An 11102-nucleotide genomic window follows, 5' to 3' on the forward strand; every position below is an offset into this window, starting at 1 on the left:
GCTTCTAAAAGGACTTATACTGATCTGACTTCTCGAAATAGAATGAAATAGATTTTCTCCCCTAATATATTGTAAACTCAAACATTTGTGGGGAAAACGGTGTGCGTCAAATTTGTGAACTTATAGGATATTTTCCTATCATTTTTGTGAAAGTGAGCATGCCTTCAAATGAAGACTAACTTTGCCAGAATAGTTACTCAAAATTAATATTCTAAATACATGTATTCAGTAACAACCCAACACAGTGAATTATATAAAGTAGTCAACATGACGGCTTCATTAGCTTCAGCTGCTCATCACTGATCAGCTGCACCTGTGCTACAAATCTCTCAAACACTGGCCTGTTTATTTGTTAGAATTATTTGTGCCCAAAAGGAACATTTATCACAACAATAATTAAAACAGGGTGATTGAACAAAAACACATGCAAAGTGCTTTAGAGATGAATTATAAACTACAAAAATCACTAAGTACTGCAGCCTGTGACTCCTGGTCTAAAGTTTGACTTCAGGCAAATTCTAAACGTGTATGATTTGAGATTGAACTCACCGTTGTGGAGCAGCTTCATAGTCAGATTCAGAGGTCGTCGACGTGCCGCTGGTCCCAAAGCTCCCAAACTCTTAGATTTGGGTAAAGCCAAAGTGGAGAAAATGTACTTGGTTTAGGAGGGGGTTAAGAGATTAAGCCAACCCTGTATTCTATCTCACTGACACCAGATGGAGCTAGTCTAATTGTTCTGCAGCCTGTAGGTGTCGCCATTGAGTCTAGCACAGGCACGTCTGTAAAACACACAATCCTAGATGAATCTCTTTTATTTAAGTGGCTCTGAAATATCTCCTTAAATCCTCTCATTCACATCAGAACATCAAAATACAGTCAGCACCATTGAGAACACATTTCAGTCAGTCATCAGTTTCCTTTGTACATAATAACAAAATCACTCATCACTATACTACACATGTGTCTGGATTAGCTCCCCAGTGTGCTGCCGTCTGCCTCAGTCTTGTCCGGCAGTGTCTTGTACGGGTTGAGGATGCCTTTGGGGTCGAGCAGGGCTTTGACGTCCCCCATGAGCGCGACGGCCTGGCTGGGTTTGCTGTAGTAGATGTAGTTTCTCTTCTTCAGGCCCAGGCCGTGCTCCGCGCTGATGCTGCCCCTCCTCCCGGCCGTCCACTCGTAGACGAACGGCTCGATCGCGGCCAGGAGGGCGGGGCTCTTCGCCGGGGACGTGATGTTGAGGTGGAGGTTGCCGTCGCCTGGAGGAACACAAACGAAACTGGATTGACAAAGTTGAAAGTGGTTGTAGGACACAAGTAAGACTGCATGAAAGGATGAAAACAAGAATTGAAACTTTCCCTGGATGTACTTTGAGGACAGAATCAGGGAAGGCTTGTTTGCTTGCTATTATATTTAGCCATATATCCTACTGCTACATGATCTTCTAAAAAAAATAATCTAGAAAACAATGAAAATCCTCGATAAAAGCCTTTACACTATCATTATTGTAGCGCCATAAGCAATAACTTGGATCGTGATATTTATCAGAATCTTGCCTCAAGTTTTGAAGAGACTTGCCCCTTCATGATGACTTTTATATGCAGGTCCCGAGGCATACGTGACCCAGGCCCCCATCTGCTGGAGGGGATGCCAAACTGCGCATACATTTTGTTTTTTTGAACCGGTATGAGGTCAATGCCCGTCTGCCACACGGCTGACTTTTGCTCATAACTTTGGAGCGGAAAGTGATAGAAACTTGCGATCTTTTGTGAAAATCGTAGCCCAAAAAAAAGCAAAAGCATGAAATTTAATGCAGTAACTAAAGAAAATTCCACACTAAATAAAAAAAAATATCATGGTAAGACTAAAAATACATTTGAGACTCTAGTTGCCATAGTTGCCGTTACTACTGAACGTCCCCTAGATACAAATATCAATACTTATCAGCCAGTGGGAACAGGATGTATTTGCTTCTGACCCTCCTGTTTGCTCTGACTGCTTACCCACGTGCCCGTACCCCACCACGCTCTTGGCCATCCCCCCCAGGTGCGCCCTCATGTCCGTGACCAGCTGGTAGATCTGCTCCACGGGGAGGGAGATGTCGTATTTGTAGGTGAAGCCATCGTGGGTCAGCGCCTCGGTCACACGCTCACGCATTGACCACAGAGCCTGGGGAAAAAAACAGAGGAATCCTTAAGAAAAAACTGTTCAAATGTTATGTTACCTGTTGATAAAATACATCTTTGACTGTTTCAGCCATCTCTGAACAGACTCTTTTTGGGAGTTACGAGCACTTTAAATCTTTTTAGAGGCAGAAAATGATCAGACCCATCGTAATGTTGGATTATTTGGTTCCTTTTATCGACTTATCGTCTTAGATATTGTGATCTGGCTCATAAAAATAACCAGTCTTTTGAAATGATTGGGGTAAAGCCAAACTAGACGCTCGGTTAAGGAGGGGGTAAAGCGGTTAAACTAAGTATAGGGAAAAATATCAAAACATTGCTGTTCTATCTTTTGCATGTCAAAGTAATATTTTGACTATTAGTTCATGATAATACATAACGCATTAGTCTTACGGACTTTTCCAAACACACACATTTGCTTTAGAATTTTGTGCATTATTGATTCACACCTGGTTCATTGTAGCCACAGCTGCCCTGGGGATGGAAGCCAGGCTGCAGAGCTGCGCCATCGGTCCCTTTAACCACCACTAACCACTCACTTGCATTTAACAATTGGTTTTAGTGAACTAAATTTGCATGAAAATGTTCAAATCTAAACAAAGATTTGACTCGACATTGACCAAAACCCATTTCCATTAAAAGACTAAAACTATATTAAAATGTTAAAAGTCCATGATGAACAACATAAGCTTTCATTTGGAATGTGTAAATAATTCAATCTACCTAAATGTTTGGCAATCGAGATTCTCAGCATTTCATGTACATTTTTTGAATAGTCAGACTTCACATTACATTAAGCCTTTACCTTTATTTTGGACTCTTCTGTGGCCACTGTCCCGTCAGTCACTACACACGTATTCATGGCCTCCTCCAGGAAATGGTGAAGCTTCTCACTGTCGTGGTTTGGGTCAGATCCGGCCGTTTCTATGACGATGTAAAACGGGCAGTCTGTGGAACAAAGTCGTCATGATTTTGCTTTTTATCGCTTATTGCTCTGATCAAATGCGTGCCTCCTGTGTACCTGATATAGGATTTGAAAGTTTGAGATGCGTGTTCAGCAGCCTCATGCATTCACTGTCCAAAAACTCAAAGGCGGACAGGATTTCCCCCAGCATGCCTCTGCAAAGCTGGAACGTCTTCAGCAGTTGTTCAAACGTCTCACATCCTGCAGGCGAGTCACAACATTAGCCTCAACCACAAATACGAATAAATAGAGGTTTCTTACCGAGAAAGACGACGTTGACCGAGTTGGGTTTCCTGGGACACAGGACGGAGACTGCGGTGATGACGCCCAGCGTGCCCTCGGAGCCGATGAAGAGCTGCTTGAGGTCGTAGCCCGTGTTGTCTTTCCTCAGTGTGGCCAAGCAGTCCAGAACCCTTCCATCCGCCAACACCTGCAACACAAGGGAAGCTATAAAAAACATGGTTGATACTCAAGAGCACTCCATGAAATCTTTAAGCTTCTTGACTGGAGCTCAGAGCAGAGATTTGAAAGCTAAGACCTACACAACTCTTCTAAGCCACTTCCTTTTTAGTACTTTTTGTTGTATTTTTTAAATCACAATTTCCTTTTTTGTTACATTTTTGCCACATTTTAATCACATTTTTGTTGCTATTTTGTGGAATTATTGTCACGTTTCTGTCAGGTTTTCAATGATTTTTTATTTTATTTGAGTGTTTTGGAGTGTTTTTGCTGGTCAGGAGGGCCAGCTCCGTCCTGGGCTGCCCCCTGGTCTCTGTGGAGGAGGTGAGGGACGGCAGGGTGTTAGCCAAGCTCACCTCCATCATGGACAACACCTCCCACCCACTGCACGGGACTGTAGAGGAGCTGAGCAGCTCTCTCAGTGGCAGACTGAGACACCCTCAGTGCAGGACGGAGCGCTACCGCAAAGCCTTCATCCCCACTGCTGTCAGACTGTACAATAAGACTGTGAAGTAACATGTGCAATAATCTCTGTATCAATTGCACTTTATTAACTCTGAGTGATCTTCCTGAACGCCGACTGTAACAAGTGAATTTCTGAATGTAGCCGCGAACAAGCCACAAAATGTGTGACCAAAACATGTCAAAAAAGCAACAAAAACGTGATGAAAACACGATCATAAAAACAACCAAAAAAAAGGACGTGACAATCATAACAAGGAAGAAGCTTACGTGGGTTTGGTCGGTCTTAGCTTTCAAATTCACCTCAGTTCGGAGCTATGCTGGGAGAGGCTAAATTCTAACATTTGCGTGACTGAGCGCACACTCAGCTACGCATCAACTCGTCTAAGCTCAGGTAAGAACCAATGGTAAGAACATATCTCAGATGGAAAAAACGGTGGCCTGTTCCTTTAAAGGCGGGGTTAGGAGGTTAAAGTTATAAACACACACATTATCAATCCTAAGGTGTAGAAAAGAAGTTCAGAAAGCCATAGTAGAGGACCTTTGGATAGCTAGTATTCTGATTTGGTAATAAAATGTCACAAATCAGTTCAAACATTTGGTGATTTCACTTCTTAAATCTGAAAATACCATAAATGAGCTTACACTCTGAAAACAAAAATCATCATGCTATCGCTAAACACGGTAGAAGTTCTTCCACTCAGATTTGAGCACGTTATCACAGTCCCTTTTGTTTTAAAAACATTGCCACCACATGCATGTTCTTTTGCAAGGTTAACTACAAACAATTTCACCCACTGTGAGTTAATGTCCCGAGAGAGAGAGAATATCTTGATGCGTCCCTCTCTAGTGCTAATAAAGTCTGCGTTTAGAAACACAAAATCAGGCTCTCCAAACCCCTGAACCATATGCCTATTTGACCACAAATTCAAAATAATGTACAAATAAAAAAATAGGCTCATCATTTTGCGTCTTGTATAGTCTGAGTTTCTATGGCGGGGCCCACTCACCACTTCCAGCCCCAGCACGGTGCCCCTCAGAGAGCCGTAGCGCAGAAGCCTGAGCCCTCCCGCGTTAGTGGCCACATTCCCTCCGATATGGCAGCTGCCCTTCGCCCCCAGATCCAGAGGCATGATGTAGTCCCTCTCCTCCAGGTACAGGGACAGATTCTCCAGCACGCAGCCCGCCTGGCAGGTCAGGATTCCTGGGGAAATGACATGTTTATAGGTGAAAATGTGTGTTTTTCTAAGTATTTAGTTCATCACTACACTACAAAAAGTAAATATCAAGTATTGGCTTAAATGACTTGAATTAAGGAAATGTATCTTGTTTTGAGGGGTTTTCACTAATTTAGACACTTTTCCTGATCGGACCAAGTTTGCTTTGCTTGTTTGAGGACATTTCAGACCAGTTCTAGGGTAAATCTCGCTTGAAATAAGAAAGTAAAATTGCCAATGAGATAAGACCAATTTTCTTTCCCCATTGGCAAAGAAAATGACCTGAAATAAGGACGAAATGTATCGAAACGAGTCCGAAACATCTCAGAACAAGTGAAATAATCCAGGACAAATGCCCAACAACTTCTTAACTAGTCAAAACAGCTAAAATTTGGATTATTATGCTCAAATTGAGACGTTTATACTGATCTAGTTAAATACTTTTTGCAGTGTAAACTCATGACGAATAATTCCTACAGCGCCAAATCTGCGAATAAAAAGAAAACATACTTGATGCATAATCTCTCAAAGGGTTTAATAGCTTTATAGTTTATGCACTTTTGTAGTTCTGTATCTTTTTGAGCGATAAGATATTCCTTTTTGTCAATATTGCCCCTATCATGTGATGTAGGAAAAGGCATATTTAACACAGCCATTCAAAACCTGCGTCTGCTACACAAGAAAATCTCTCGTTACTGTAGAGCAGGGTGTAGACAAACATGTTTTTACAAATACACTCTTTGACTCAACCATTGACCTTGCGTGTTGGGCTATAAACAGCACACAGTGTGGACGGTTGAGTCAAAGCGTGGGATATGTTACATATTCCTGACACGTTGCGTAATCACCGTGACGACTGAGGAAGCAGGTGAAAGAACTCACCCGAGACGCCGTCAAAGCTCAGCACGTTGTTCATCAGGGAAGTGGAGAGGATGATCTCGTCGTAGACCGGCACGCTCCCTCCGACCAGGCCGGTGTTTCCTCCCTGAGGGTTCACAGCCAGGTTGCGACCATTGCAGTACCTTCAAAATGGCACGGACACTGATGTGAGCGCGGCACGCATGGATTTGACTCTCACGGCTTTTCAAACATGCCAGTGATTACCTGAGTATTTGTGAAACTTCTGCTGTGGTTTGAGGTCTCAGCAGAACCTCGCTGGAACCTGCAAAATAACGCTTTTGTTAAGTTTTTTCCTCAAATGATGAGCGGTTGACATTTCCACAATGAAAAGACGCAACATCCTCCTGGTTACCTTGAACAGATTTGAGCCAGTCCACATTGTTGGACTCCAGCAGGTCCGGGTCGGTGATGGTTCTGCCGGGGAGGACGCTCCGGAAATACTCCACATCCTCTTCGGTCACTCTGGAGAAGGGCCGTCTCTCCGGTGCGGCCGATTTGGACTTCTCTGCATTTGTTGTCGTCAGTGCTCGAGCGCCGATCCCGGACAGGACCAAATTGCCTGATGCCGCCAAGTTATTCCCTGGGGCTAATAGTCGACAGGGCGGAGACACTTTGGGAAATCTTAGCGCCGGCGTCAGTCCGAAAGCTCTGCGCAGAATCCTGGCCATGTTTGCTTTGGACGAACAACTGAATGAAAAAAAATAAAGATTCCCCTGAGTATTTCAGTATTTCAGTCATATTCAATTTGTCTCTCCATCTCTAAACACATCCAGATGTCATAAGGAGTTAGTGTGGTGCTCGTTCTGAACATTTCAACGCTCAAAAAGTCTCCACTACGCATCATTTCTTGCTCATATCTGGCAACTATAGTTTGTTGACTTATTTATACTGTTATAGGGCTGTGCAATTAATCAAAATTCGATTATGATTTCGATTACAACAGTAAACGATTACAAAATTAGCATAATCACAAAAAATTATAATTTTATTTTTATTTATTTTTTATGCAAATTTCTTTTGTTTTTGCAAAGCAGACTTGCGTTATTTCAGGCCGCTGGGATTATTTTCCCTTCGCTTTTCACGTGCCGTGGCTCGTGCTTTTGTCTGACATAAAAACAAACGGCGCTGTGTGATGATGTCATCAGGCCGCGCTGCTCAGTTTGCTTGCGCAGGTGTGAGGGCTGGCCAGCAGGGGGCAGGTGTGAAACAGGGACCTCTCTTTAATCAAGGCGTGCTTGAAATCATTTGTACTTTTATGACTGTCCAGAAAACATAAAATATCATCATAGTGTTTTGATTAATAAATAAATGAAATAAAGATAGACTTTTTTTAAAGGCAACAAATAATCGCTTGAATAATCGTGATTTCAATTATGACAAAAATAATCGTGATTATTATTTTTTCAATAATCGAGCAGCCCTAGTTTTACCCCCTTCTGTGGATAAGTCCAAACATTTGTATGCACTCGAATCAGCATTGACATACTTTTACTTTTTATACATATTACTGCATTATTTAACTCCCACCTTAAAATTTGCTCCAATTCTTCTGAGCCCCCTACTTTTTGTTGTATTTTTTAAATCACAATTTCCTTTTTTGTTGCATATTTTGCCACATTTTAATCACATTTTTGTTGCCATTTTGTGGCATTATTGACGCGTTTTTGTCAGGTTTTCAATGATTTTTATTTTTATTTGAGTGTTTTGGCCACATTGCGTGTAATGCAGCCGCGAACAAGCCACAAAATGTGTGATGAAAACATGTCAAAAAAGCAAAACAAAAACGTGATGAAAACACGATGATAAAAAACAACCAAAAAAAAGGACGTGACAATCATAACAAGGAAGACATGGGTTTGGTCGGTCTTAGCTTTCAAATTCACCTCAGTTCGGAGCTATACTGGGAGAGGCTAAATTCTAACATTTGCGTGACTGAGCGCACGCACAAAGGCCAGACAGCTACGCATCAACTCGTCTGAGCTCAGGTAAGAACCAATGGTAAGAACATATCTCAGATGGAAAAAAACAGTGGCCTATTCCTTTAAGGTTAGGAGGTTAAAGTTATAAAACACACATTATCAATCCTAAGGTGTAGAAAAGAAGTTCAGAAAGCCATAGTAGAGCACCTGTGGATAGTTAGTATTCTGATTTGGTAATAAAATGTCACAAATCAGTTCAAACATTTGGTGATTTCACATGTTAAATCTGAAAATGCCATAAAGCATTGAGCATACACTCTCATCATGCTATCGCTTGTGTAATAATTACACCAGTGGTAAATATGTAACAGGCTAGTTAAAAACAATGCTGTGATAAGCTTGTATAGTGTGAAATACTTCCGTACTCACCGAAAGGCGTCACTTTTGCGCGCACATGGCCGGATTAGAAGTTCTTCCACTCAGATCTGAGCACGTTATGCAGAAAACCGAGTCAAAGTCACTCCAGTGTTTACAACCCGGCGAGCTAACCCTGTACCGGAAGTCAAAGAGAAAGTCCGACCAATCAGAGTCTCCCGTTTGGCTCGGTGACCAATCACGTCAGCGCTCTGTATCTCGGTGCAGCCAATCATGGCCTTCGTCAAGCGGCTTGTAAACAACACGGTCTTTAACCTCTTAACCCCCGCCCCCAGTGCAATGCCTCATTTGAAAGCTAAGGACTACAAAACTGATCCTAACTTTTTTGTCACCTTTTCATTGCTTTTGTTCACCTTTTTTATTACACTTTTGTGGCTGTTATAGTTGCATTTTTGTTGTGTTTTTGTAACTTTTCTTCCTCATTTTCGTGGCCACACCATTCATTTATCTTGATGGGAATACGTGTATAAAATTTTCCAAAATGCTCCCCAAAATCAATCCGTTATAATTTTAATTGAACTTACGTATAGAAACACAAATAAAGTATTAGAACTTTGTTGCATTGTGAGCATGAAGATATCTTCCGTAACAACAAAAATGCATGTCTGAATGTATTTCTTAATGCGATTGTTTAGTTGGTTATTTTATTGTGTTAAAACTGTTGACAATATTTTTTAACATTGTATTCACTTGATTTGTAAGAGACAAAAAACATACACGAGCTGCTACATAACTGACTATTGATTCATAACAGTTTTCAATAACCGCAGACTCACTTTTGGGATTTCTTTTACATAATTCTGTCGCTGTCGAAAGCTGGTGGTGTGATGCAAAGGTGAATAGAGTAACCAAAATATTTGGAGTAACGCTCCTTTGAAACTATTTTTCTCAAGTGGAGAAAAATACCTCGAAGTACCCGAGAGGAGCTCGGAGTAGAGTCGCTGCTCCTTCACATCGAAAGGAGCCAGCTGAGGTGGCTCGGGCATCTGTTCCGGATACCTCCCGGCCGGGGGTGTTCCAGGCATGTCCTATTGGGACAAGGCCTCGTGGAAGACCCAGGACACGCTGGTGGGACTATGTCTCCGAGCTGGCCTGGTGTCGCCTCGGGGTCCCCCCAGAACAGCTGGAGGAGATGTGTGTGGACCGGGAAGTTTGGGCATCTCTGCTGAGACTGCTGCCCCGCGACCCGGCCCCGGATAAAGCGGAAGAACATGGATGGATGGATAAAAATACCATTGACGAAAAACAAAATACCATTTGAATGCTTTGGTGCATAAAAGTATAATTAATTTAAGTTTTAGTGTCGTAATCTCGGTAACAAAATTTAAAATCATGCAGCAATTCTGATAATGCTAAAGAATACGCCTATTAATTACATAAAACAATGAATTCTTAAAAATACACAAATTAAAGATTCAAATTGATTCAAACTTTCATCCCTTTGTGTATGAGGCTTTTGTTACTTATTTCTTCAGTGGAAAAGTAACCAATTGTTATACTAAATGTAAGAGTATTCCTTCAAAACAATATTACAGCAGGCTACTGTGTGATAAAAGCACAAGGAATAAACAACATTAAAATATGAACTTTTATTTTGAAGTGCAGTTAAATCATGCAACAGCGATCGCTTCATCACAGCAGCGACGGACGAACATTCTCTTTCACTGCTGATTGAAAGACGCAAACACAGCTTGTACTATGAGTCCTGGGAACTGAGCTCATAAAGATGTGAATTCAGGCACCGGCAAAACACTGACATTATGGATAAAGAAATAATCCCACCTTCAGAACGAACACTGACGCACGGCATACTGAAGCCACGGAACCCAAAGATACTCTGCTTTTACAACACGTAGGATTGGAAATGTTAAGTGTCATGCTTTTAACTCAACACCACAACACTGACAGTAACTTAACACCGAAAACCAAGACGTCGTCACACAAGTAAAATCCCAACGTCATTGTCCAAAACGTCGTCGGTTCGTGGAAATCGGAATATTCGTAGTAGCTGCCGTTTCTAAACTCTTTTTAAAGGAAATGTCCAAAAAAAGAAAGTCCCAAAAAAACGTTCAAATCTTATAAAACGGTTAGGGATCGGCTCCAAAAGGACAAAAAATGTGCACTTTAATATTTTGTACCTTGATTGCTGTTGTGATTGGATAATATCACCACTTTCAGATGCATAGAAGTTGCGCCGTTTTTTTTGTTTTTGTTTGTTTCAAGTGGATACAGCCAGTAATTAAAGGAACAGGCAACCGTTTTTTCCATATGTTCTTACCTGAGCTTAGACGAGTTGATGCGTACCTGTGTGGTCTTTACCCGTGTGGTCAGTCACGCAAAAACATCCATGTTGTTAGCATTTAGCCGAGCTCCTCCTCTCCTCTATGGGGCCGAACGGGGGTGAAGTTAGAAGCTACCAAGCTCTTCCACGTTTTCCCTATTTAAAGCAGCACTAAGTAACTCTTCCCCCTAGAGGCCATAAGCGCAACTGCAGGTGTAGTAGCAAGTGACGATTTTTTTAACTTATTAATCGTCTTGGAGAGTAAATACTACGCTGACAGGA

The 11102-nt window shown here is 41.8% G+C and overlaps 1 protein-coding gene across 1 annotated transcript; it reads right to left on the bottom strand.

Annotated features, from left to right (window-relative positions):
- Positions 1-918: 918 nt before the first annotated feature.
- On the bottom strand, positions 919-8657 carry d2hgdh (D-2-hydroxyglutarate dehydrogenase). The gene is made up of 10 exons (XM_079573955.1): positions 8522-8657; positions 6538-6872; positions 6390-6447; positions 6168-6307; positions 5079-5272; positions 3409-3577; positions 3205-3348; positions 2989-3131; positions 2001-2166; positions 919-1256 (listed from the first exon to the last, which is right to left on the bottom strand). The coding sequence occupies exons 2-10, from the start codon at positions 6851-6853 to the stop codon at positions 970-972; spliced, it is 1617 nt and encodes a 538-aa protein (XP_079430081.1). The 5' UTR covers positions 6854-6872; positions 8522-8657; the 3' UTR covers positions 919-969.
- Positions 8658-11102: the final 2445 nt, after the last annotated feature.

The sequence above is a fragment of the Gobius niger genome (genome assembly GCF_951799975.1).
Source record: "Gobius niger genome assembly, chromosome: 16".
NCBI classification, from domain to species: Eukaryota; Metazoa; Chordata; class Actinopteri; order Gobiiformes; family Gobiidae; genus Gobius; species Gobius niger.

Bases quoted from the DNA above. Each gene is read 5' to 3' on its own strand.
- d2hgdh (XM_079573955.1), bottom strand. From the start codon at position 6,853: ATGGCCAGGATTCTGCGCAGAGCTTTCGGACTGACGCCGGCGCTAAGA. The intron at 6,448-6,537 runs GTAACCAGGAGG...GTTATTTTGCAG, and splicing joins CTGGCTCAAATCTGTTCAAG to GTTCCAGCGAGGTTCTGCTG. The intron at 6,308-6,389 runs GTAATCACTGGC...GCCATTTTGAAG, and splicing joins GAAGTTTCACAAATACTCAG to GTACTGCAATGGTCGCAACC.